This window comes from Pipistrellus kuhlii, unplaced genomic scaffold (genome assembly GCF_014108245.1).
Source record: "Pipistrellus kuhlii isolate mPipKuh1 unplaced genomic scaffold, mPipKuh1.p scaffold_m20_p_20, whole genome shotgun sequence".
Taxonomy (NCBI): domain Eukaryota; kingdom Metazoa; phylum Chordata; class Mammalia; order Chiroptera; family Vespertilionidae; genus Pipistrellus; species Pipistrellus kuhlii.
The window spans coordinates 12,950,568-12,977,829 of record NW_023425516.1 but is presented as its reverse complement, the minus strand read 5'-3'; the positions used below and the strand labels follow the sequence as shown (position 1 = coordinate 12,977,829).

General features: G+C 49.5%; 1 protein-coding gene across 1 annotated transcript; it reads left to right on the top strand.

Annotated features, from left to right (window-relative positions):
• KLHL22 (kelch like family member 22) lies at positions 1-26,234 on the top strand. Its single transcript, XM_036449535.2, has 7 exons — positions 1-50; positions 5,134-5,399; positions 8,216-8,381; positions 11,949-12,667; positions 19,515-19,707; positions 22,862-23,095; positions 25,294-26,234. The coding sequence occupies exons 2-7, from the start codon at positions 5,173-5,175 to the stop codon at positions 25,654-25,656; spliced, it is 1,902 nt and encodes a 633-aa protein (XP_036305428.1). The 5' UTR covers positions 1-50; positions 5,134-5,172; the 3' UTR covers positions 25,657-26,234.
• The last annotated feature ends 1,028 nt before the right edge of the window (positions 26,235-27,262 follow it).

Here is a 27,262-nt window from a genome sequence, read left to right as displayed (position 1 = left end):
CGCGCCCGCCCCGCCTCCCGCAAGAGCGGCCTCGGCTCCGGCGGCGCCAGGTGAGCGGAGGCGCGGGCCGGCCGGCCGGGCGGGAAGGGCAGCGGGGAGCGCGGGCGGCGGAGGGGCCGGCTCCGGGCGAGGTCGCGGGGCGCCGGCAAGCAGCCCGGGGGGCCCGGCGACGCGGGGGCGGACGCCGGCGGGAGGCGCGGGGCTGCGGCCTGAGGAGGGCCAGGGGCCTGACGTGGCGGGGGGCGCGGGGGGCGCGGGGGGCTCGGCGGGCGGGACCCGGCTGCGGCGGGGCCGGGAGCTGGCGCCCCCGCGGGGCAGTGGGGCCCTGGGGCCTCCCAGCCCCCTGGCGGCCCGGCGATCCTCTGCGGGTCCGAGCGCGGCCTTCCCGGCGACGACCCTCCACGCTGCGCGGGCGGGCGGCTCCTGCAACAGGCGGGTGGGTCCGGGCTGGGTTGGCGTTGCCCCGGGGGTGACCTTGGACCTCAGCCCGCGAGCCTCAGTTTCCTCAGCCGCGCGCCCGGCCGGAGGGTCTGGGCCCCGGGGGCTGCAGCCAGGAGAGCCCCCAGCCTCGGCAGCCCGCGCCGAGGAGCCAGGGATCGCGCTGTCAGTGCAAAACCGCGGGTCCTGAAGCTGCGGCCGCCGGTGCTACTTCCAACCCCGGTCGCGCCAGACCTCGGAGCCGCCACTATCGCCACCGCCGCCGCCCGCGGCTCCTCCCCCAGGCCGCCCTCGCCCCCTCGCGCCCGGCCTCCGCGGGGCCGGCCGGGGCCGCAGGGTTGGCCGCCGAGATGCTCCAAATCTGCTTCCTGGCACCCCTGCGAAGGCTTCCCCGCCTGGGAAGAAGGACCCACTTCCTCCTTTTCTCCCTTCCCGAGCTGTCCCTCTCCCCCTTTGTTGCAGACCCGGCTTCATGCTGCCCAGGATTGAGGTTCCTTGAGGGGCTTGGCTCTACAGAACAGTTAGGTGCCTGTTCAGTCGATGGTTTGAGTGGAAAAGGCATGAGAAATGCTTTGACTCTTGTCATGCATGAGCTCGTGAAACTTTGTTGTGTTGCCCTTCGGTTTATATCTACTTGGGACATAAGCTTCCTGTTCTCTTCTGCAGTTAGGAGAAAGGAGGGTACACCCTGTAAGCTCCTAAGAACAATATTTCAGAAAAACAGGCATGGGGAAGGAATCACAAAGGATGTACTGCAATTGACTTTTGGTTTTAGGTGTATTTATTTAAATAGTTTTCTATTGCTTTTTAGAGAGAGTGAAGGGGGAGAAAGAAATAAAAAACATGGTTGTGAGAGAGACACATTGGTTGGTTGCCTCCCACACAAGCTCCAACTGGGGTGGGGGATCGAACCTGCAACCCAGGGACCTGCCCTTGACCAGGATTCCAGCCTGGGACCCCTCGGTGTCCCGGGCACACTCTAACCAGTGAGCAACACCTGCCAGTTTTAATGATTTTGTCAACCATGAACTACCAAAAGTAGTTACACTGTCAGATATTGTTTTTCAACTAAGTCAGCAAAGATAAAAAAGAAAGACTGTTGTGATCTAGTCAGCGGTTGGAATCGGGTTCTCACGCCTTTGCTGGTGGGAAAATAAATTGGTACAATTTCACAGGAGGGCAGTATGGCAATAGCCATTTAAATGACATACACTAAAGTTGGAATGATTCAGTTCTGTAGCTAGGGAATTTTCCTGCTGCATAGATGGCACATCATCATGATTTTCAGTGCAAAATTGTTTGCAATAGCAAATGGAGGAAACCCAGATGTTCAGAAAAGAATGGTTGTCCATACAATGGGATGTGGGAGGTACATGAAATTATATACAAGACTAGTAAAAGGGGGGAGGACGTGGATGGAGACATTCTCCTGTGACTCCACAGGTACCACTTGGAAGGGTTGGGGAAATAATTGTACTTTCTTCTGGTTGGGCTGTAGGTGGGAAGGAAATTTAGGTTTCAAAACAGTGTGCCTGGTTGTGCGTTTTGAATATGAATCAAGTGAATGTATTACATATTCAAAAAAAGTTTGAGAATTCAGTTATTAAATATTTCACAGTGACAGAAAAAGTACAGAGAATAACATACCACTTCTCCCTACCAGATCCTCATATTTTGTTTTGATTTTGTGTGTCTCCCCCCCCACCCCCACCCCCGAAAAACATTCCCTTTTTTCTTCCTGGAGATAATCATGACTCTGAATTCCTATGTGTCTATATTATTTCATACCATAACACCTATCTGTAAGTATTGGACAATATTGTTTTGTCTGTTTTCAAAGTGTCCCCCCCCCCCCCAAAGTTTTTGTAAAGAAAATTGTACTACACACATTCTGCAGTGTGCCATTCTTTTTCTGTGTGGCTTTGAGATTTCTTCATGTTGGCATGCTTGAGTTCTAATTTGCTCATTTTCACGGTTGTCTAGTGTTGTGACAGAGTACTGAGGAGTGTTTTTGAGCCACATCACCGGAGCCCCAAGTAGGAGGCAGTATGGAGCCAGCATTTGAGAAGTCAGGTGGCACACTCATGGGGCGTTTGGGGGAGCTGTGGAGGACGTGATGTTTGGTAGGAAACCAGTTGGGATGCTATTGCTGCGGTTTGATCCGAAGTGGTGGTTGTGGAGGAATAGGGTGGTCATCTGAGATGGTGGAATGGCATTACAGAGTCTAATGTCAGGAAAAGAGACCATTGAGACCATGAGGTTTCTGACATGGAAATGGTGGTTGTCTCAGTAACAAAACTAGACCAATTGGGAGGGCTTCTGGCTGGATTAGGAATCTAGCTGCAGGTGTGATTGGGAATGCAGGGGAGGCTCTTGGGCAGTGTGTGTTGGCTGAAGGGAAGAAGTCAGAAAAGAGAATTGTCCAGGGCAGTTTCCAGGCAAGACGTTGGTCAGCATGAGGGCCTTGGCTTCACAAGAGGGTGGGGAAGAAGGAGTGAGTGGGCAGAGGCCTACAGAGGGGCCAGCACAGAGGAGAGCGTGTTGGACGGGAAGCTATGGAGGGTCCAAAGGAAGCAGGTCCTGGGAGAGGAGGAGGAGGCAGTGGTGCTCCTGAACCCCAGTAGTAGTCAGAGGCAAGTTTTGTTTTCCATTTTCTCTGATAAAATACAATAGGGCCGTAGTCAGCAAACTGCAGCTCGTGAGCCACAGGTGGCTCTTTGGCCCCTTGAGTGTGGCTCTTCCACAAAACACCATGGCCTGGGCAAGTCTATTTTGAAGAAGTGGCATTAGAAGAAGTTTAAGTTTAAAAAATTTGGCTCTCAAAAGAAATTTCCATCGTTGTACTGTTGATATTTGGCTCTTTTGACCAATGAGTTTGCTGACCTCTGCGTTAGGGAATTGGAGAAGAAACATTTACAGGAGGGGACAGTAGTAGCTAGAGGTGGGGCAGGCAGGTAGATGTTCAAGGCCCTGTGGCAGGTGGCTCCTCTGCGCCGCCAACTGGCTGGCTGTGCTCTGGAGCAGTGGTCCGCGATGTCTAAAAGGTTGGTGACCGCTGCTCCGAGAGTGTGACGCTTGACTACACTGTGGGGCAGGACTGCCGCCCCCTGATCCAGAGCAGCCGGCTGTCTGTGGTCACTTCTGGTTGGTTTGGAGTGTGTGGCCAAAGTGTGTTGGTTTTACTGATTAGTTTTTGAGCCTCGTGTTCAAACCTTTTTTTTTTTTTTTTTTTTAATATTCAAATCATTTTTTTTTTTAACATTCTGACTCAAGTATTAGAAGGTAACCTTGACTTTATTTATTTTTAAAATATTTTTATTGGTTTCATTAGAAGGGAGAGGAGAGAAAGATAGAAACATCAATGATAAGAATCATTGATAGGCTGCCTTCTGCATGCCCCCTACTGGGGATCAAGTCCGCAACCTGGGCATGTGCCCTGACCAGGAATTGAACCATGACCTCCTGGTTCATAGGTTGCAACATTGGCCTGGCGGAAACCTTGAATTTAAAACATGATGCAGATGATCTTGAATCTCCGAATGTCGGTTAAAAAGGCAGGTCCTGTGTGTGTGTGTGAGAATTTGTGAATCCTTATCCAAGAATATTTTTTCCCATTATAGTTAAAGAGAGTGTAGGGGTGGGGGAGAGACAGAGAGAGAAACATCAAGGCTAAAGCCTTGTACATGTGTGTTTTATATAATCCACCTCCATATAGCATCTCAGTGAGGTAGATGCTATGGTTATCCCCATTTTCTAGAATTGCAGATAGGCTTAAAAATAAGTCACTTATCTGAGGCCACATACTTAGTAAGCAGAGTGTGAGAGAGATTGATGTGACAGTTACTACTTTTATGCTCCCAGGATTACTAGAAAAGACAGAGCATCAGTCACACTAGCTATTCTTGGCAAAGACCCCACTCATTAAAGGTGATATCAGCCACTTGAACAGCCCTGGGATAAATTTGGAGAGAGTGCCTCACTAGAGAACCAAGTGCCTGTTGTCATTCTTATGATTCATTCTTGTGTGGAGAGACCCTGTTTTGCTCTTTCTCAGGAAGAGAGAAAGGGCTCTTGAGAACCTGGTCTGTGCTGATGCTTTATGTTCCTCTTTTACTATTTCCCTTAAAAAAATAATAATATATATATATTTTATTTTATTTTTTTAATGATTTCAGAGAGGAAGGGAGAGAGAGATACAAACATCAAGTGATGAGAATCATTGCCTCGCTACCTCCTGCACGCCCCACACGGGATCGAGCCCGCAACCCGAGCATATGCCCTGACCGGGAATTGAACCATCTACTCCAGGTGCATTGGTCGACGCTCAGACACTGAGCCACGCCAGCCGGGCTGTTTCCCTTTTTTCAGTTGAGGAACCTGAGGCTCAGGGTGATGATACGGTGGGTCCAAGGTGGGTGGGAATTTCATTACACGTCCCAGAACCCTTGTGTTACAGTGATGCTGAAGGAGACGGGATAAAGACTCTTGGCAATGAAGGAACACAGGTCACCAGAAAGAAGGTCCCAAGTTTGGACAAGTGGTGGGAGGGGAGAGGGAATTAGAGCGTTTGAGACCACAGGGGCAGCACAGGTAAGCTGGAGGGAGAAACAGGTGCTGCTGGGAGCAGAGCTGGCCAGTCGTCTGCGATGTGGTGTCGCCTCCCTTACTCATTCCTGATCCCCTCTCTCTTGTCAGCTGACGGCCAAGGTGGTGAGGTCTGCTGTGGTGGTGAGAATGGCAGAGGAGCAGGAGTTCACCCAGCTGTGCAAGTTGCCCACGCAGCCCTCACACCCACACTGTGTCAACAACACCTACCGAAGCTCACAGCACTCCCAGGCCCTGCTCCGGGGGCTCCTGGCTCTTCGGGACAGTGGCATCCTCTTCGATGTGGTCCTGGTGGTGGAGGGGAGACACATCGAAGCCCATCGCATCCTGCTGGCTGCGTCCTGTGATTACTTCAGGTGAGTTTCATACACCTCTGCTCGTAAGTAAAATCATAGGGTAATCTGGGCTCCACTGGGCAGATGTGTTGGCACTGACATGATTGGGCATGAGGGACCCGCCAGAAGCTGGCAGGCACCCTCTTCATCCTTAGCTACTCTTACTGCTTGTTTGGTGACTTGCTGAGCAGCAGAAGAGACAGAAGGGGTGTTAGGGTTTATTTTTCTTTCAACTGTTCATCTGTCTCTAAGGTATGTTCTCTTTTCTTTTGAAGATGATATGCTTGATAAGTTTGGCTTTACTTGTAATACTATACTTCATAAAATCAAATTTCTTCTCTAAGTACAGTATCTTGGTATAAAACAGATTTTCTTTCTACTTTACTCTGGCTTCCCAACATTTTATTTTGAAAAATTTCCAATCTGTGGGAAAGTTGAAAGAATATTGTATTATGAATACTTGAATACTAGTTGTTAACATTTTGCCATATTTGCTTTCTCTCTGCATGTATGCACACACACTTTTAAAAAATATGTTTTTTATTGATTTCAGAGAGGAAGAGAGAAGGAGAGAGAGATTGAAACATCAATGATGAGAGAGAATCATTGGTCAGCTGCCTCCTGAACTCCCCCTACTGGGGATCGAGCCCACAACCTGGGCATATGCCCCTGACTGGAATCGAACTCAGTACCTTTCAGTCCACAGGCTGATGCTCTGTCCATTGAGCCAAACCTGCTAGGGTGACACACACACTATTTATTTATTTGTTTGTTTATGTATTTATTTATTTTTATTGATTTCAGAGATGAAGGGAGAGGGAGAGAGATAAAAACATCAATGATGAGAGAGAATCATTGGTCAGCTGCCTCCTGCACGCCCCCTACTGGATTGAGCCAACAACCCTGGCATGTGCCCTTGACCTGAATGAGACCCAGGATACCTCAGTCCATAGGCTGATGCTCTATCACTGAGCCAAACCGGCTAGGGCCACACACTTTTAAAAATATATATATATGTGTTTTTATTGACTTTTTACAGAGAGGAAGAGAGAGGGATAGAGAGTAGAAACATCGATAAGAGAAACATCGATCAGCTGCCTCTTGCACCCCCCCCACTGGGGATGTGCCTGCAACCAAGGTACATGCCCTTGACCAGAATCGAACCCGGGACCCTTCAGTCCGCAGGCCGAAGCTCTATCCACTGAGCCAAACCGGTTTTGGCCACACACTCTTTTTAAAAAGACACGGTGACAGTTTAGGTCTCAGTCTTTCAGTGCCACATCTCTTAAACATTTGGTGAGATTACCTGTCTCATTTATAGCATATGGACAGTCCTATCAGTGTTAATATACATAAAGCCTTTGTTCCAACAATTGCTTCTGTAGGAATTAATCCTAGTCACATGTGCAAAATGTGGGAATAGGGCTATCCATTGGATGATAACAGGGAGATTAGCCTTAACCGATTTAGTTCAGTGGATAGAGCAACGGCCTGCGGACTGAAGGGTCCCAGGTTCGATTCCGTTCAAGGGCATGTACTTGGTTGCAGGCACATCCCCAGTGGGAGGTGTGTGCAAGAGGCAGCTGATCGATGTTTCTCTCTCATCGATGTTTCTAACTCTCTCTCCCTCTCTCTTCCTCTCTGTAATAAATAAATAAAAAATACTTAAAAAAGAAAAAAGGGAGATTAGAAGTAAACCAAGTGCACCCCAACAGGAAAGGGTTAAATCAATTATGATAGCCTTTTCAGTGCTCTGTATTCCAATAATGATATATTTCAAGGTGTATTGAATCAAAATAGGGTAGATATGTGGACTGCCTCTAGAGCTAGAGCTGCTCTGGGAAGGGGAACTGATGCCTGGAGCAGAGGAGGAAGAGGCTGTCACCCTTCCGTATATTTTGGAAGGGTGGTCCTTCTCAGCCCTTCCACTATGGTCAACAGCACCTGAATTTGAAGAGTCAGTCAGCTCACGCCATGCTCCTGCATAAAATTCCCTGATAGCATCTTATTATGCTTGGATTTAAATCTAGACTCTACCCTGCCCTGGGGGTAGCAGGACTTGGCCAAGTATCTTATCTCCAGCTCACTCCCCTTTTGCCCTGGCTGCCTGTGTGCAAAGCTTGTCCTTGCCCTGCACACGGGTGTTTGTTTCCTCCTAGAACACTGTATCTTGGCTGGGGAGGTGCTGCCTGGTCTCACTTCAATTTCTCAGAGTGGGCCTTCCTTGCCCCAATTGTTCTTCACCTGCTCTGCTCTCCCAGGCATGCTCTCCTCAATCAGATGTCCTATTGAGTTTCTTCGCAGTATTCCCACAGTCTGAAATACCTTGCTTCTTTGTTGTTTATCATTCTTCCTAGCATTTAGCTTTTTGTATGTAGGAATCTTGCCACAGTACTTAACTGTTACTTCTTCTCTTCTGCTCTTGGGATAGTACCTGGCATGTAGTAGGTGCTCAGTAAGTATGTACTGAACGGGATGACTCCCATTCATTCATTCTTTCTAACATGCTCTGGGCTGCTGCTGTGATTCAGGAAGTATACTTAGTGGAGGCAGCAGAAAGCAAGCCAGACATGGTCTCTACCCCTAGGAGGCTCACGAGTAACTCCCTAGGGCCCATGAAAGGGGACACAGGGCAGTTTTTAGGATGGTTGCTCAAACTTGGTCAGGAACTTGTGGATGCCTTTTGTGGGATGACTCAGTGCTCAGATTGAGCCACCGTCCTGTTGCACAGTGGTGCTGGATCAGCCCGCTCCTCGGTCTGGCTGCTCATGCTCTTTGCAGCCTGGGCTGGTGGCCCAATTAGTATAACTCCGCTGTCTCGTGTCTTCACTTTGCAGAGGAATGTTTGCTGGGGGCTTGAAGGAAATGGAACAGGAAGAGGTCCTAATCCACGGTGTGTCCTACAATGCCATGTGCCAAATCCTGCATTTCATATACACTTCCGAGCTGGAGCTCAGCCTGAGCAATGTCCAGGAGACGCTGGTGGCCGCCTGCCAGCTTCAGGTGAGGCTCACCTCATTGGAGCAAGGCAGACACCCATCCATCGGTGTGGTTTCCCTGGGTGCCTGCCAGGCACCGGCATGGGGGTGGGTCAGGCAGGTGAGAACACGAGGCAGTAAGAAGCCCCCAGGAAGTGCTTGGCTTGGCCAGCTCTGGGCACAGAGCAGAGCTGCTGTATAGGTTGTCAGGTCCAGGTTCCTCCTCTGCGTTTAGCCTTTGCTTTTCTGCTCGTTCCTTTACGTCTTCCTGGATCTCCCTGCCCCTGGAAAGGTCCTGCACGTAAATGAATGGTGGAAACCGAGCCTATGACATCCTGTGGATGCTGGCATCTGGCGAAGCTGAGCTTCCCCCAGGGTTGCTGCCTCGGCCCTTTCTGCCCATCCTCTCTACTTGGTCTTGTTGATCTCTGAAGCTGCTTTACCCTTTTTATTGAACTTTAAGTACTTATTTTCCTACAGAATAAAAAAAAAAAAAGTCTTCTGAGGCTGACAGTGTAATATACATTTTAGAAAACTGCATTGACTCTTAGCAGTGTTGGTGCACTTACACAGGCTGGGCCTGCACATGCCTTTACTCTTATGAAGAGCTGTCCATCAGACAGCATGATTGGGCTTGAGAGACATCTCTTCCCATATTTCTTGAAAGTAAATTCATTATCCTCACCTTTTAAAATATATATATGTATATATTTTTTAAAATATATTTTATTGATTTTGTACAGAGAGGAAGGGAGAGAGATAGAAAGCCAGAAACATCAATGAGAGAGAGTCATCGATCAGCTGCCTCTTGTACACCCCCTACTGGGGATATGCCCGCAACCAAGGTACATGTCCTTGACCGGAATCGAACCCGGGTCCTTTCAGTCCCCAAGCCGATGCTCTATCCATTGAGCCAAACCAGTCTTGGCTTAAAAAATATTTTTTAATTGATTTCAGAGAGTAAGGGAGAGTTAGAGAGAGAGAGAAATGTCATTGATGAGAGAGAGTCGATAATGAGAGAGAATCATTGATCAGTTGCCTCATTGGGGATCAAGCCTGCAACCTGGGCATGTGCCCTGACCAGGAATCGAATCATGGCCTACTGGTTCATAGGTTGAAACTCAACCACTGAACCACACTGGCCCGCTAATCCTCACCTTTTTTCAGGTCAGAGCATATTTGGGGCAGTCAGAAAAAACTCAAGTCATAGGGAAACCAACCTGTTCAGGGCATCTGGAAGCCCTACCCTGAGCTCCTGTGCCATTACCCTCAGGGTGGGAGAGGGAACCCCCACTTCATCTTGAACAGCCCGGCTTTATTTTGTTTTATTTTTAATATATTGGGCTTCTATGCAATGTTTTTTTGTTGTTTTTTTTTTAAAAAAAATATTTTTTTCATTGATTTCAGAAATGAAGGGAGAAGGAGAGAGAGTAGAAACATCAATGATGAGAGAGAATCATTGATTGGCCGCCTCCTGCATGCCCCCTACTGGATATTGAGCCTGCAACCTAGGCATGTGCCCTTGACTGGAATCAAACCCAGGACCCTTCAGTCTGCAGGCCAATGTTCTGTCCACTGAGCCAAGTCAGGTAGGGGTATGCAATGATATTTTTAAAGCAAGTTTTACTTGGCATAACAGTTCCAAGTCCATAGGCCATCAGATCATGTTTGTTTGTGTAGCTACTAGCTGTTGGTGACTTGCCCCCTCCCCACATGCTGTGCCCTGGGTCTGAATTCCAGCAAGATCACCCCAGTGAGTCATCCTCTGACCCCGCGTGGCGTGGCGTGGCGTGGCGTAGCGTGGCACGGCGTGGCGTGGCGTGGCACGGCGTGGCGTGGCGTGGCGTGGCGTGGCACGGCGTGGCTCTCCTTCATGGGGAGGGCCTGAGGTGACTCCTCTGTGAGAGTCCCCACCGCTCTGGCAATGGGGAGGCAACACAGTCCTGCTGTAGGAGGCTTTGGTTCTCTGGGAGCCCACTGAGGGCAGTTTGCTCTCACCTTCTGCCTAGTCCTTGGTGTCCTGCCCATGAGAAAGAAGAAGTAGTATTTTAGGAAGAAGAAGCAAAGCAGAAGTTCGGGCTAAGAGAGAAGTTGTGGTTGAGTAAAGACTTTCATGCCCTCATGTCAGTAAAGACTGACAATGCCCTCTGGTGACATTCCCTTTGGGGAAATACATGCCTGGAACTTCACAGGTTTTTATTCAGCCCTTAACATATCACCTGGAAAATAAAAGTAAAACCATTATAAATGTTTATTTTAAGCTTCAGATGCCAGCAGAATTGCTCCATGTGCCCTGGTCAATTTGTTAATGATGCTGAAAAAGTGAGGTGGTCCTGTTTTTAGAGAAATTCCCAAATCCTGTTTTCCTAAAGAATTTAGCAATACCTGGGCAGCTTTCCCTAGAGCTCTTCTCTCTGTCTCTTTTATTCTCTCATGCTTTGGTTACCTACTGGTAATAACCCTTTGGTTAAAGGGTTTGGTGTCCTTTAACTCTGTGGCCCAATTCTCAGCTCCCACCTTAGTGTCATGCCCTCCCTTGCCCTCCTTCCAATCCACTGGGCCTTCTGAACGGTTGGGGAAGGGAAGGTGCAGGCCACCTGGGAGCCCCCTTGATGAGTTGAGCAGGCCTCTGCCCTGGCAGCATGGCTTTCAGCTTTTTAGGAACTCTGGGTCAGGTTGAGTGCTGGGTGGATGTTTGGGAATGCCCTGCTGGTGGTTTCCTATTAATTTTTTTGGAGAGAGGAAGGGAAAGGAAGAGAGAAACATAGTATATGGGTAGCTTAGGGCCTTTCTCTTGGGGGAGTGGGCAGGTTTCCCGGGCCTGAAGCTTTGGCTGGGCCTCCAGTTGTGGGGGTTGTAGCAGGAGAAAGGAGCTGGGGGGTAGGGTGGAGGTCCCAGAGGCATTCCACACCAGGGACAGTGGACACAGTGGCCATGTGCAGCTCTGGAGATCCAGTACTGACTTACTTTATTTATTTATTTGTTTGTTTGTTTATTATTGATTTTTACAGAGGGGAAAGAAGAGGGATAGTTAGAAACATCGATGAGAGAGAAACATGGATCAGGCGCCTCCTGCACACCCTCTACTGGGGATGTGCCCGCAACCAAGGTACATGCCCTTAAGTGGAATTGAACTCGGGACCTTTAGTCCACAGGCCGAGGCTCTGTCCACTGAGCCAAACCAGTTAGGGCGAGATCCAGTACTTTTTATCTAAAAGGCAACCGACATATATCAGGGGTCCATTCTGTGCCAGGGAGTTCCTAGGCATGATGTCACTTGAAATTATTCCTTTCTACTTTATCCCTGTGTTATAGATAAGCAAAGTGAGGCTCAGCGAGGTTAAGAGCATTCTGCAAATCACCTCTGAGCCAGGATTTAAACCCAGTCCATCTGCAGCGAACCCCATTTGTCTCTAGTGTTGGGGAAAGTGCCTGCACCAGCCTCTGCTCCAGGAAAGGTTGGGATGGTAAGGGGGTCCGGGGGAGCGGAACCTGCTTCAGAGGACAGCCATGTAAGGCATGTAACTACTGTCACTGTCTTCTGCACCCAGACACCGTTTCCCAGCTTGAATGAGTCTTGTTTTCTTCACAGATCCCAGAAATCATCCATTTCTGCTGTGATTTCCTCATGTCCTGGGTGGATGAGGAGAACATCCTTGATGTCTACCGGCTGGCAGAGCTATTTGACTTGAACCATTTGACCAAGCAGCTGGACACCTACATCCTCAAAAACTTTGTGGCCTTCTCGAGGACTGACAAGTACCGCCAGCTTCCTCTGGAGAAGGTCTACTCCCTCCTCAGCAGCAACCGCCTGGAGGTCTCCTGCGAGACCGAGGTGTATGAGGGTGCCCTGCTCTACCATTACACCCTGGAGCAGGTGCAAGCAGACCAGATCTCGTTGCAAGAGCCCCCCAGGCTCCTTGAGACAGTGCGGTTTCCCCTAATGGAACCCGAGGTCCTTCAGCGGCTGCATGACAAGCTGGACCCCAGCCCACTGAAGGACACAGTGGCCAATGCTCTCATGTACCACCAGAACGAGAGCCTGCAGCCCAGCCTACAGAGCCCACAGACAGAGCTGCGGTCAGACTTCCAGTGCGTTGTGGGCTTTGGGGGCATTCACTCCACACCATCCACTGTCCTCAGTGACCAGGCCAAGTACCTGAACCCCCTGCTGGGAGAGTGGAAGCACTTCACATCCTCCCTGGCCCCCCGGATGTCCAACCAGGGCATTGCGGTGCTCAACAACTTTGTGTATCTGATTGGAGGGGACAACAATGTCCAGGGATTCCGCGCTGAGTCCCGATGCTGGAGGTAAGAAGGGACCCCTGGCCATATTTCTGTGGGTGATGCTGTAGTGTAGGGATCATGGGCTCAGAGGGCTGGATAGGGAGGGGTTCTGCATGGGCACACCACCATGGACCAAGGTGATCAGCCTTTTATATTAATCTTGTGCTTGTTGGGGTACCCGTTTTGTGGAACAAATTGCAGGTTTAATTGGAGAATGTAGATGGTGGTGACATAAGAAGGGGACCTGGATTGCTTTCTTTCGCTCTTTGTCCCCTTCTCAGTAGCACACTCACCTCTGGATCACGCCCTGCTGTCTTGTCGGGGGGCGGGGAGGGGGGGGGCTGGCTGAGTTGTCACTCTGCACTTGGCTTTGCGCGGGGGAGGGAAGTCGGCGGCAGGAAGGGTGGTTAGGCCTCAGAAGGAGGGGATTTAGGAGTTGGGAGCATGGACAGGCAGTTGCCCCTTCCATTTTGCCTTCTCTTGAATTTTGACACAACTCGCCCTAGCTTCCCTTTGTCTGCTTTGCTCTTCTGACCACAAGCCAGTAATGGATATACAGTGGTGCCTCGCATAAAGAACGCCTCGCACAGCGAACGCTGCACACAACGAACTTCATTTCATGATTCATACAATGAACTTCGTTTCACACAACGAAGTCGCCCGAGCTTCCACGACCGCTTTGCCCGAGCTTCCACGACTGCTTCGCCCGAGCTTCCACGGTCGCTGCCGATGTATTGCATCCTTCCGCACAGGCACTGCAGGCAGTCGTTAGTCACTGCGCTTAACTTAAGCACGTATCGCGGCAATCGTTCTTCATTACGAATTAAATCACGCACGTATCACGGCAGTCGTCCTTTTAAGTTAAACTCAATATTTTTTTTATATCATGATGTATCTAAATAAAAATAATAACAAAAAAATTATCTTTTTTTATGTCATCTTAGCATATTTTATGCTACAGAACGAATTATTTTTTTTAACATGTATTGTTATGGGAAAACGCATTTCACATAACGAACTTTTCGCATAACAAACTTGCTCCTGGAACGAATTAAGTTCGTTGTGTGAGGCACCACTGTAATGGATAATGACTTCCTATTGCTACTGCTCCCCTGAGTGTGCAGTCCTCAGCTCTGGGATGCAGGAAAGGCCAACAGGCACCACTGAATTTCTTGCCAAATCCCCACCCTTCCCCTGGGGTCTACTCCGTCCTCAGCAGCAACTGCCTGGAGTCTCCTGCGAGACCGAGGTGTGTGAGGCGGTGTATGCTGTCAGCAGAGTCGTCTCCAGAGAAAGAAGTTTTCTGAGGGGGGTTTGGAGGACTGCCATGCTCTGTAGGAGGCTTTAGCTCTGTCAGTCTATGAGGCTGATTCCACAGGGCCAATAGGTTTTCAGGTCCCGTCCACTGTACTTTGGTTTGATTTCTTGGGATTTGACGCCTGTGGGAAGTTTCCACCTGCACAGACTGAAAGATGGTACCGCAGAGGGAGAGCAAGAGTTCCCACTGCTTCTTGCATCTTTGAGTTTGGTGCAGACCAAGTTCATGTCCTTGATTTTATTGTATCTTCTGGGATGAGGGTGGTGTGGGGTCTGGCCTGTCTATGCCTCTCAGAAGCATGGTGACTAGGACGGAGGTGGAAGTGACCATTCCTCAGCCACTTCTGATCTGGGCTCAGGCAGAGATTACCTTTGTTAGCCTGATGAGGCCCAAAGCCAGGAAGCAGTACTTGCAGCCATCCCAAATGCCTTCCCCGGAGGGTGTGGCAGCACCAGGTTCAAGCCTCCCTCTAGCCAAGCCTCGAAGTTTGTATTTTAAGGCACTCAGCTTCCCATTTGGAGAGCCAAGGTCAGATCTCCCTGCTGAGCAACCGCAGACCTGTAAAGCAGATGTCTCCAGAATATCATGGCCTCCAGCCCTCAGCACATGGCAGGGTGGTTGTGTGCCTGCAGGGATGCTGCTAGCCCAGAGTCTGGCCTGTTACATGCAGTTTCATAGAAGATTGGTCTAAATTCCCCTTTCTTGAACATGTGCTATGAGACCCACGCTGGACTCTGGAAAATGCTAATATAAGCCCTGTGATTGATAACTGCAGCCTCAGACTTCACGCAGGAAGTGGATCACTGCGACAGGTGCGGTTGTGAGACCTGCCTAATGGGAGCAGGCAACAATGAGAGCATCTGGCAAGGTGGTTGGGAGGATCTCCTGGGTCTGTCATCTCTACAGAGCCAATGTTTCCTTAATCTCCCAGTGGATTCCTATATATATATTTAAATTGATTTCAGAGAGGAAGTGAGAGGGAGAAAAAGATAGAAACATCAGTGATGGGAGAGAATCATTGATAGGCTGCCTCCTGCAAGCCACATCCCTTCTGGGGATCGAGCCCTTGACCCAAATCGAACCTGGGACCCTTCAGTTCTCAGGCCAGTGCTCTATCCACTGAGCTAAACCGGCTAGGACTCTCCAGGTGGATTCTTTTTTTTTTCTTTTTTAATATATTTTATTTATTTTTTTACAGAGAGGAAGGGAGAGCGATAGAGAGTTAGAAACATCAGTGATAAAGAAACATCGATCAGCTGCCTCCTGCACACACCCTACTGGGGATGTGCCCACAACTAAGGTACATGCTCTTGACCAGAATCAAACCTGGGACCTTTCAGTCCCCAGGCCGACGCTCTATCCATTGAGCCAACCCAGTTAGGGCCTAGTGAATTCTTAAAGCTGCTAGATGGGAGATGGATTTTTAAAAAATATATATTTTATTGATTTTTTACGGAGAGGAAGCGAGAGAGAGAGCTACGATGAGAGAGAAACATTGACCAGCTGCCTCCTGCACACCCCTCACCGGGGATGTGCCCGCAACCAATGTCCAAGCCCCTGACCGGAATCGAACCTGGGACCTTTCAGTCCGCAGACAGACGCTCTACCACTGAGCCAAACAGGTTTCGGCGGAAGATGGATTTTGATTTGATCTAAGAGTTTGGTTCTCTCCCCTTCCCCCTTCCATTATTTCACCAGCCTTTGAACCTATAGACTTTCAGAATATAAGAACACAAGATTTTGCAGTAAATTAGGGTTTGCACATTAAGGAGCTAGGGACTTACCAGGTTATATTTTAAAGCATTGGTACAGAAACTATATAAAAAGTTATCTCTTTTGCCCTATGCCATTTGGGTCAGTGGATAGAATGTCAGCCTGTGGACTCAAGGGTCCCAGGTTTGATTCAGGTCAGGGGCATGAACCTTGGTTGTGGGTGCATTCCCAGTGGGGGTGTGCAGGAGGCAGCTGATTGATGTTTCTCTCTCATCAATGTTTCTGGCTCTCTCTCCCTCGCCCTCCCTCTCTCTAAAAAATTCAATTAAAAAATATTTTTTAAAAAGTTACCTCTTTTGGAGCAAATTGTATTTGCCTCCAAGATACCACTGTTTCTTTCTTTGATTGCATCTTTAGTATCTACCTTCTATCTTTGCACCTTTTTCATAGCTCTGGCCTTCTGAAAACTACCTACCTGCCTTACCTGGTAGTAGCTGGTCTCATGTTGCCACATGTTCTGACCCTTCTTAGAATAATAACTTTTTCCCCCTTAGGCATTCCCATGGCTTACAGTATATTTCAAATAATGTTATAATTGTAATGAACTTCATTACTAGTTATGGGAATGCTTGAGTCATGGAAATTCCGAAGAAATAGTCTACTAAATTTAACAAGAGCCCAGAACATATTTGTACCAACTCTAGATTTCACTTCTGAGTTTGCAATTGAAAGATCCACAATCTGCATTAAAATGATTAAAAACTGATCATATCCTTATATGCAATAATAAAGCTTTTTATTAGAAAAAGGATATTACTTGGGGATTTATTCTAACAAAGTGGAAAATTAATCCATTAAAGAGGAAAATGTGGAATTTAGGACACAGTTGGGAGATAAGAAATCAGTGAAACTGTGGTTCTTATTAAGTTTAGTAGACTTTTTCTTTGGTGCCTTTAAATCACATGTGTCAAACACAAGGCCCACGGGCCAAATCCGTCCCGCCAGGCCTTGCAATGTGGCCCGCACCGCGCTGTCATCACTGCACTCCGCTGCATTTCCATCACAATGACAGTTTATGACTGTTCAGTAAACCATTCGGCCCGCGATTTAGGCTGGATTTTAGATTTTGGCCCCTTCTCTGATTGAGTTCGACACCCCTACTTTAAATTATTGGTGTGTGTGTGTGTGTGTGTGTGTGTGTGTGTATGTGTGTGTGTGTGTGTGTCCTTAAATCTGAAGCCACAAAGCCAAGTGAACTCTGGAAGCTGTGAGGGCAGGAGACCAGAAGGAATAAGCGGAAGCATCTAGAGCAGTGGTTCTCAACCGTTCCAATGCCGCATGCGACCCATTAATACAGTTCCTCATGTTGTGGTGACCCCCAACCATAAAATTATTTTCGTTGCTACTTCATAACTGTAATTTTGCTACTGTTAATGAATCATAATGTAAATATTGTGTTTTCTGATGGTCCTAGGCTACCCTGCTAGCAGTTCTCAACCTGTGGGATCACTGCTGTAGAGCCTAATTAGCAAAATTACAGTTATGAAGGAGGCCCTTCATCTCTGTGAGAGCTTTGCTCTCCCCAGACCTTGCTGCCAGGTGGATCACTTTCCTTACAACATCATCATCATCATCATCATCATTATATTTGTGGTACCTGCATTATACTGAGCACTCTGTTCTCTTTAGCTTGTTTCCAATTCTGATAGAAAGCAGGGCCCTTGTCTTGAGTTTCCCTCTGGATCCCCAGCACTGAGAAATGCCTGATCCATGTTGGGTGGCCAGTACATATCTGTAGAGTGAAGAAATGATTTCACTGCTAGTAATTTTACTCCTTCATTAATTTATTAAGCAGACAGTTAATTTATTAAGCATGATGTACCTTGATCAGGTGCCATGCTGATCAGGTGCTACGAGGTCTAGAAATATAGGTGTGACCTTGGTCCTTTACAAACTTCCCTCAGGTTAACAAGGATCCTTTTTATGTATGTTGTCCTTTCTGATCCTTCATGATAGCTTTTCTAGGCAGATGGCGTCACCTTATTGGACAGGTGCAGAGACTGAGTGAATGTCCAGATGCACCCAAGGAAACGGGCAGAACTGGGATTCAGGCTTGCGTCTGTGTGTGACCCAGGTGCATGTTCTGTCTCTTGTAGCCCTTACTCCTGAGACAGCTTGTTTCCTGGAATTCCTGGGTGGAGGGTAGGAAGAATCAGCTGCAGGATGTGCCTAACTTGTGCTTTGGGGCAAAGGATGCATCTGATTTCCTCACCAAACAGCATATGACACGGGCCAAAGAACTCATTCACTCTCTTCAGAACTACTTGAAGTTTGACCTATTCTCTTTGGAGTTTGTCTTCCTGTGTAGAAATAAAACACTTACCTGAAAGGTGCTGTGTCTATGCATTGGCCATTGAGCAAGGAGGCTCCCGATGTAGGAGCTCCAGTGCAGACCCTGGGTGGGTGGATGCCCAGGAAAAGGGCCAGATGCTGGTCAGGGAAAGAGTGGGCTTTGGGCCTCAGGCTCACAGGGCCCTGGGTCCTTAAGGCTTTGTGATCATCTGTGTTCAACCAAACAACACACCACATAGGCCCTGCAGAGCATCAGGCCTGGGGCACGGCCAGAAGGGGTAGAGGCAATAGGAGGCTCCCTGGAAGTGGGGCGAGCCTGGGGGCCGGAAAGTGGGGTAGGACTAGGACTTTGAAGGGCCCGAGCTACAGTGCTAGGATTTTGGAGTGTGACCTGGAGCTTTGCTGGTGTGGATAGAGTCAATGGATAGAGGGAGCACGGGGTTCCATTTAGGACAGGTGAGTAGCCAGCTGGAGATGGATGGGAGGAGGGTGCATTGTAGGTCTAAAGTGCAGGAGAAAGCAAGGACTATAGCTAGTTGGTCTGGAGGGTCTGAGAACACCTGGGTTGAGAATTCAAAGCCCTTTGAAGGCAGAAGAGGGTAGGGTGGGCTTTGCCAGGAGTGCAGGGTGACGCTGCATGGGGATTAGACTTTTTTATAAAGGCTGATGAGAAGGAAGGAGAGTGAAGGGCTGTGACTTGGGGACAACTGCATCTCCAGTGAAAAGGGAGTGAAAGTGGCCTCCATGTCAGGAGAGCAGCTTATGGTAACGGTTAACCGCTCACATGGTGCTGGGGCTCAGCAGTAACTCAGTAGCAATCAGCTTTTCTCCCAGTTGGTCCAGCAGTGCTCCTACAGACCAGGCTGACTCCTCCAGCGTCATGGGAACGCCTGGCATCCCAGAGGACTCCACCCTCTTGATACTCACAGTCTGGTGTGGGAGATAGCACCTTGACTCCCACAAAGAGGGAGACCCGGAGAAGTAGAGAGGGCACCCAGCTGGGGAGGTCAGGAAGCATGAGGCGCATGAAGAGCTGAAGAGGTGGGTTATGATGAGCACGGGTGGGCACTGTGCCCATGGCAGGCTCGAGCAGACCACCCCTGAGGGAGTGTTGGTGTAGCTAGAGGCTTGGAGCCTGTTGTGTCCATCCACAGCTCATGGTCATCCTGAATGAATGGGGGCAGGGCTGTGGGGGCCGTGAGGTGAGATGGAGGTGGCTGACAGAACAGCCTTCGGTCAGTCTGGGGTGGGTAGTAGAGTGGGCTAAGAACCATGCCAGAGGCTACACTGGAAGGGACCAGCTTTGTGGGCAGAAACCCAGGAGGCTTCTGGCCACACCTCCCAGGTGTGTACAGCCTGCTGCCGTGCTGTGAGTGGGTGTGTGCTAGTGTGTGGAAGCAGATGATGGGAGGGTTCATGAGACATGGGCAGAGCAGGAGGTGCTGTCTCGCCTGTCAGTGATATGCTGTCCTCATGTCCCCTCAAAAGGTATGACCCGCGGCACAACCGCTGGTTCCAGATCCAGTCCCTGCAGCAGGAGCACGCCGACCTGTGTGTGTGTGTCGTGGGCGGGTACATCTACGCAGTGGCGGGCCGTGACTACCACACTGACCTGAATGCCGTGGAGCGCTATGACCCTACCACCAACACCTGGGCCTATGTGGCCCCGCTCAAGAGGGAGGTAAAGAAGCCCTTCCAAGAGGGGTTTGTCCCACCCGCTCTCCTTTCTGGGGTGTGCAGAATGAGCCAAAGACCCAGCCAGGGAATCGGGGCCAGTGAGCTGAGTCCACATCCCTCCAGACACCCTGCCCTGAGAGCAGGAGGGGGGCCGCTGAGGTTCTGCCCACTACTTGGGGAGAGCTGATGAAGCATCAGACCGCATTCCCCAGAATTCCACCCCTTCTTGTCTTCCACCATGGCCCTGGAAGCTACTGTAATTCTGAAGTTCAAATGTAGAAACCTTCCCCTCATCTGTCCTTTAGCACAGCTGAGAGGAGCTAGGATGTGTCCAGATGGTAGACAAGAGAGATGAAGGCTCAGAAGCCTCACACTTCTCCCCTACAGTCCCTTGGAGGGTGGGGCCTTTAAAATGCCAAAAACGCATGAGAATTTTTATTTTTTCAAGGTTTTTTGTTTGTTTGTTTGTTTGTTTGTTTGTTTTTAGATCATGTGCCTCCTACACAGAACCTTGGTTTGTTCCAGTTTGGAGATGTTTACTTTAGGGAGGTCCCTCTTTTGTTCTATGATTGTGAGGTACTTGGAGCCTGTCCCCAAAACCAGATCTGAGGTCCCAGGGCAAGGAGGCGGCTAGCTGATCCCCCATGTCCCAGGTTTCAGCCTCTGAGAGCAGGGTATGTACCCTGTTGGTGCTGGCATTGTAATTTTCAGAGCATCTGTTACACACCTTTGGGGATCCCTGAGCACCTCAGAAGCAGGAAATGTCATGGTGGGTGAGCGGGGCTCTGCCTTGGGCTCCACTGAACTAGCCCTGGGACCTTAGCAGAAATGAGCTCCTGCCTTTCTGAACCTCTTTCCACACATCCCCTCTTTCTCTCTCACCCTTAGACTTTGACTCTTTATCCCTCTTTATCTCTCACCCTTAGACTTGGACTCTTGGGAGCTAGGGGACTCCCTGATGAGTCCTGCTCCTCTCCAAGGTCAGGGTCTCCTCCCATGATTCCTTTCAGGCAGGGAAAGCTGGCATGCTCTTAGCTCCTCAGCTTTTTTGGGAAGGGAGCCCCTCTAGAAGCATACTCTCTACCCCTGATCTGGAGAAAGGAGCATATTTTGCTTGGAAAATGTCAGGACACCTTGACACCTGGGGGATGAGGATGAACTGAATTCCTCTCTGCAAGGGTGCTAGATGGGGGAGGAGCCTGAGGGATCTTTGTTTGGGAAGCTGCCGTTCTCAGTGTGGCCACAGAGGGGCAGCCTTATCCTTTAGTCCATCCATCGCTAACCTGTTGGACCTCGCAGACCACCAGTTTAGTTAACGTCTTCCTGACTGCCAATGTTCCTTACTTCATACATTCATTTATTCAGCAACTATTTATTAAGCACCCTTTTTGTTTTTTTCTTTTTCACCTACCTGTTTTCTAATACCTGGGGATGCATTGAGGACAAGAAATGACAAAGGTTCCCCATGGTCTTTATAGCCTACAAATCTGTACAGTAATTGCCAATTGTAGTAAGTGCGATGAGGAAATTAAGAGGAGGTTGAGCTAAACAGAGCTGGTGGGGGGAGTTGCGGGGGAGGCTTTAGCAGGACAGATCTAGATAGACTATTTGGGGAAGGTTCATTTGAGGATGTGTCAGACTGAGGGAGGAAGGACCTTATAGGCCAGGAGGGGACTTCGTAGTGTATTCTGAGAAAGGGAAAGTGCTTGTGAAGAGAAGAGGATTTAGAGGAGCAGGGAACAAGGACAGAAGTTCTGTGCGAGGGTAGAGGCTATTGGAGAAGGAAGAAGATGGATGGATTTGAGCTATAGTTTGGAGGTAAACTGACCAGGCTGTTGGAAACTAGTAAGCAACACAAAGATTTATTGTACCTAGCTACAGTTGTTCTACCAGGAAGTTTTGTGGCACTAAGAGCATCCATGAGAGGGGTGTGTGTGTCTCAAATCAATAACCTAACTCCTACCTCAAAGACCTGAAAAAAGAAGAGCTAAGTATATCCAAATCAAACAAAAGAGGGGAAGTAATAAAAAGAGCAGAGACCAAGGAAATTAAAAGCAGATAAAAGGTAGGGAAAAATCAACCAAAAAACTGTGTTTTTCTTTCCCCACAAGATCAATAAAATTGACAAACTTCAATCAAGACTGACCAAAAAAAAAGAGAGAGAGGGAGAAGACAGAATTTAAATATTAAGGATGAAATTGAGCTTTCCTGTAAATCCTGTAGACGTCAAAAGAGAATAATACAAACAACTCTACACATGTAAATTTGACGACTTAGATGACATGGGCCAATTCCTCAAAAAAAAAACTACAATCTCGCCAAAACCGGTTTGGTTCAGTGACAGAGCATCAGCCTGTGGACTGAGTGGTCCCAGGTTCGATTCCGGTCAAGGGCATGTACTTGGTTGCGGGCACATCCCCAGTGGGGGGTGTGCAAGAGGCAGCTGATCGATGTTTCTCATCGATGTTTCTAACTCTCTATCCCTCTCCTCTCTCTTCCTCTCTGTAAAAAATCAATAAAATATATTTTAAAAAAACAAAAAGCAAAAAAACACACAAAAAACTACAATCTTCACAACTTGCTCAGCATAAAACAGATAAATTGAATAGCTCTATACCTGTTGAGGAATGTGTAGGCGCAGGTGATTTCACTGGAGAATTCATTTTTTATATATATATTTTATTGATTTTTTTACAGAGAGGAAGGGAGAGGTATAGAGAGCTAGAAACATGGATCAGCTGCCTCTTGCACACCCTCTACATGCAACTAATGTACATGCCCTTGACTGGAATTGAACCTGGGACCTTTCAGTCTGCAGGCCGACCCTCTATTCACTAAGCTAGACAGGTTTCGGCTCACTGGAGAATTCTTATTCTCACAAACATTTAAAGAAAAATTGGCACCAGTTCTGCATGATTTTCCCCCCAGAAAAGAGGAGGAGGGAATTCATCTTATAAAGTTAATATTACACTGATAACCAAATTCATCTTATAAAATTAATATTACCCTGATACCAAAACTGTCAAAAACAGTACCGAAAAGGGAAGTGGCAGGCAGTTGAGGGGTAGGAGCAGCCTTGGCAAAGGCCACGGGCCGCCCTCCCTCACTGCTCTCTTGCCCCTCCCCATCTGCCCCTGCTCTCTTGGTGGCCCGTGTAGGTGTATGCTCATGCTGGCGCCACCCTGGAGGGGAAGATGTACGTTACCTGCGGCCGCAGAGGGGAGGACTACCTAAGGGAGACACACTGCTACGACCCAGACAGCAACACCTGGCAAGCTCTGGCCGATGGGCCTGTGCGGAGGGCCTGGCACGGCATGGCCACCCTCCTGGACAAGCTGTATGTGATCGGGGGCAGCAACAACGATATTGGCTCCAGGAGGGATGTGCACCAGGTAAGTGCGGCTGGGCTACCTTACACACTCGCTGTTCTGCCCCTCCCTATGGTTATGGATGAAAAATTATTTGTGACATGTGCCTCCTTTTCATTTATTTGTATTTTTAGTGATTTCACAGAGGAAGAGAGAAATAGAAACCTCAATGATGAGAATCATTGATCGGCTGCCTCCTGCAAGACCCCTACTGAGCATATGCCCTTGACCAGAATTGAATCCGGGACCCTTCAGTCCACAGACTGATGTTCTATCCACTGAGCCAAACCGGTTTCAGCAGATTCAGTTCTTTATGGTTGTAGGACTGAGGTCCCTGTTTCCTTTCGGGCTGTCAGCTAAAGGCCCTTTATGGCTTCTAGAGACCTCTGCATTCCCTGGCATGGGGCCACTTCATCTTCAGAGCCAACAAGGGCAGGTCGTCCTTCTCATCTCTCCTGTCACACCTTCCCTTCCGCTTTCAAGGGCTTGTGAAACTAAGTGGTTCCACCAGGATAACCTCCCTTATCCATGTTCACACCCTTAATCACGTCTGCAGAGTCCCTTCTGCTGTGTTCAGTAACACAAGTTCTAGAAATGAGGACATGGTCTTTGGAGGGCCAGTATTCTGCGTATCCTAGCTGGAGAACCAAAGCTGATTATTGAGTCAAAAAGGTAAGATTTGTATGGCTCTTCATACATATTGCCAAATTGCTATTTTTCTGGCTTTGTCAGACAAGTGCCTAGCAGTATAGCATCAGTACATCTTCACCAGCATTTGGTTTTATGGGTTTTGGTTATGGTTGCTGATTAACAGTTGACAATTTTTCCTGACCATTTATTTTACATTTTTTGCCGAAACCGGTTTAGCTCAATGGATAGAGCATCGGCTTGGGGACTGAAGGGACCTGGGTTCGATTCCGGTCAAGGGCATGTACCTTGGTTGCGGGCATATCCCCAGTAGGGGGTGTGCAAGAGGCAGCTGATCGATGACTCTCTCTCATCGATGTTTCTAACTCTCTATCTCTCTCCCTTCCTCTCTGTATAAAATCAATAAAATATATTTTAAAAATATTTTATTGATTTTTTTTACAGAGAGAAAGGGAGAGGGGTAGAGAGCTAGAAACATCGATCAGCTGCCTCCTGCACTCCCTCCCCCCCCATGGGATGTGACCACAATCAAGGTACATGCCCTTGACCAGAATCGAACCTGGGACTCCTCGGTCCGCAGGTCAATGCTCTATCCACTGACAGCCAGGGCTATTTTACATTTTTTTAAAATATATTTTTTATTGATTGTTTACAGAGATAAAGGGAGAGGAATAGAAAGTTAGAAACGTTGATGAGAGAGAAACATCGATTAGCTGCCTCCTGCACACCCCTCACCGGGATGTGCCTGCAACAAAGGCACATGCCCTTGACCGGAATCGAACCCAGGACCCTTCAATCCGCAGGCCAACGTTCTATCCACTGAGCCAAATCGGTTTTGGCTATTTTACATTTTTAAAAAACATATTTTTATTGATTTCAGAGAGGAAGGAAGAGGGAGAAAGAGACAGAAACATCAATGCTGAGAGAGAATTATTGATCGACTGCCTCCTGCATGCCCCACCCTGGGGGTCGAGCTTGCAACCCCGGGCATATGCCCTGACTGAGAATTGAACCCTGATCTCCTGGTTCATGGGTTGATGCTTAACCACTGAGCCACGCCCACCAGGCTTTTTGCATTTTTTTAGTTACTAGTAGGTTGAACATTTTCCATGTATTTGTTTATTTTGGGGGCATTTTGAGAAAAGAGAACATTGAGGGTCGTTAGCAGTAGTTATTTCCATATTTTATTTGCACTTCCACCTGGTGCGGGGTGCTGTCGGGGGTGGGGGCTGAGGGGTGGGAGTAAAGATATCACATGGGACCTCAGTCATCTTCAGTCTTATGGAGGGGAGAGAACCAGTACCACCAGACCATGGAAATAACAGCCACCAACTGGAACAGCCATCTCCACAGGCTGACTGATGGCCTGGAGATGGGACAGAGTGTCAGTCTGGCCCTTGGACAGGATGTTTTAACACTGGCCCTGACCCTTCCTGCACAGCTCTGCATATCCCTCAGCTTTGGTTCGAATCCAGGGCCTGGCTGAGAGTGCTGTCCTGCCCAGCTGGTCCAGGCGAGGCTGGCAGCCCCGTCCCAGCCGGTGCCCCGGCTTTACTCCGGCCTTGATTTTGCAGGTGGCCTGCTACAGCTGCACATCCGGGCAGTGGTCCTCTGTCTGCCCACTGCCCGTGGGGCATGGCGAGCCTGGCATTGCTGTGCTGGACAACAGGATCTACGTGCTGGGCGGCCGCTCACACAACCGCAACAGCCGCACGGGCTACGTGCACATCTACGACGTGGAGAAGGACTGCTGGGAGGAGGGGCCCCAGCTGGACAACTCCATCTCGGGCCTGGCGGCCTGTGTGCTCACCCTGCCCCGCTCCCTGCTCCTGGAGCCGTCCCACGGGACCCCTGACCGCCAGGCCGACCCGGACTTCGCCTCGGAGGCGATGAGTGTATCTGACTGGGAGGAGTTTGACAACTCCAGCGAAGATTAGGGCTCTGGGGCTAGTGTCAGCAGGAAGGGAAGGGTGGCAGGAGCTCCGAGGGCCGCCCAGGCCAGAGCACTTTACCCCAGGGCATTGCGGCCCTTCCTTCTGCACCCTGCACCCCCAGCCAGCTGGCTCTTGCCACCCTCCCTTCACACCAGCCTATCTGCCTGCTTGCAGCAGGTCTTTGTGGGGCTCTGTAGATCCTGGCTGTGGAGAAGTGTTTGAGAAGGCTCTGGTCCCCTGAAGGGGTTTACCAGGCCTGCTGCTGCTCCATTCCCACAGGGTGTGCCATCACCAGCTGTCTGGGCCTCCCTGGTTCTGATCCCTGCTGGGCTGAGAAGGTGTCCGCCAAAGGGATCTGTGCCCTGGCACCCGGTGAGGCGGCTGAGGTATATTGAGTCCCCTTCTGTGGGCCCCTCACCCACCCAGCAGCCGGGAGAGCAATTGAGAGCGCCCAAGGACTGGAGAGGGAGCAGAGATGCATAAGGTTGCTTGAGACTGGTTCTAGTGATAAGATCCCCTACACCTGGGCTTTCCTGACCTCATGTTGTTGATAAATGAAATAAATCATCTTGGAAAAGGTATGACTTGTTCTTACAGCCATGGCCTCAATTTCTTTCACAGCCTGTCCGAGGCTGCAGCACTGGGAAGCAGAGGTTCCCTCTGGGTTGAAAGTTACTGCTGGGAATGCCGCTCTGGGGTGGGCTTTGGCGGTGGGAGGCCAAAATCCTCTCAAAGGCGAGGGCACAGCACACTCACCAGCAGAAGGTGCCGCCTCGATACCCGCCTCGTCCGTGGCAGGTGCTCACCTGGCCTGCTGGAGTGCCTTCTCTGCGGGGGCGCTCTGCGGACAGTTGGCAATACTTGGGCCCCAAATAAAGCTCATCCCGAGGTTCAGGAAGGGGCTCCAGCGCCAGGGGAGGGAGGCCCTGTCAGGATGGGCTCCTTCCCACTTCCTGGGTCCCAGTGTGTGGCGGGAGTGGGAAGCTGCACTTCTACAGGTTCGCCAGGTGAGTTAGCACAGCGGCTCCCTGGTGCAGTGGATGGTCCTTTCTGGGCCACCAGCTTTGCCTCTGCTCATCAGAGCTTCCACCTGAACAACCTCCTGCCTGTCGCAGGTTCTGCACCAGCAAACCCGCACTGCCCTGCGGGATCTGTGGCTTCCGGAGGCTCTGTCCTCTGAGACCACTGAGCCTTCTCTGTTACTTGGTGCCTTGCTCAGAGCCTGCTGCGACTAGCACCATGTCATGGATGGGAGGGGAGCAGAGAGGCAGAGTGAGCTACTTAATGGGAGGAAGGCATGTGGCGAGGGACAGGAAATCAGTTGCTTTGGGTTCTCCTTTTTGATTCCTTAAGGACTTTGGGGCGTGGGGGTTGCTGCCTGCTCCGCAGGGCCATGCAAGTGACCTTCCTTGGTCTCCTGGGGGCTGGGTACTCCTGAGGAAACATGCCCCACTCCCTAACCCCCCGTGACATCATACCCCCCACTTCAGGGTGGCAAGCTCAGTGTGACCCTGGTAGGTCACATCCAATGGGACAGGCTGGCCACACTCTCCAGTGTCTTCTCCCCTGGTCCTGAGGGTGAATATGAGAACATGGCATCAGAGGAAGG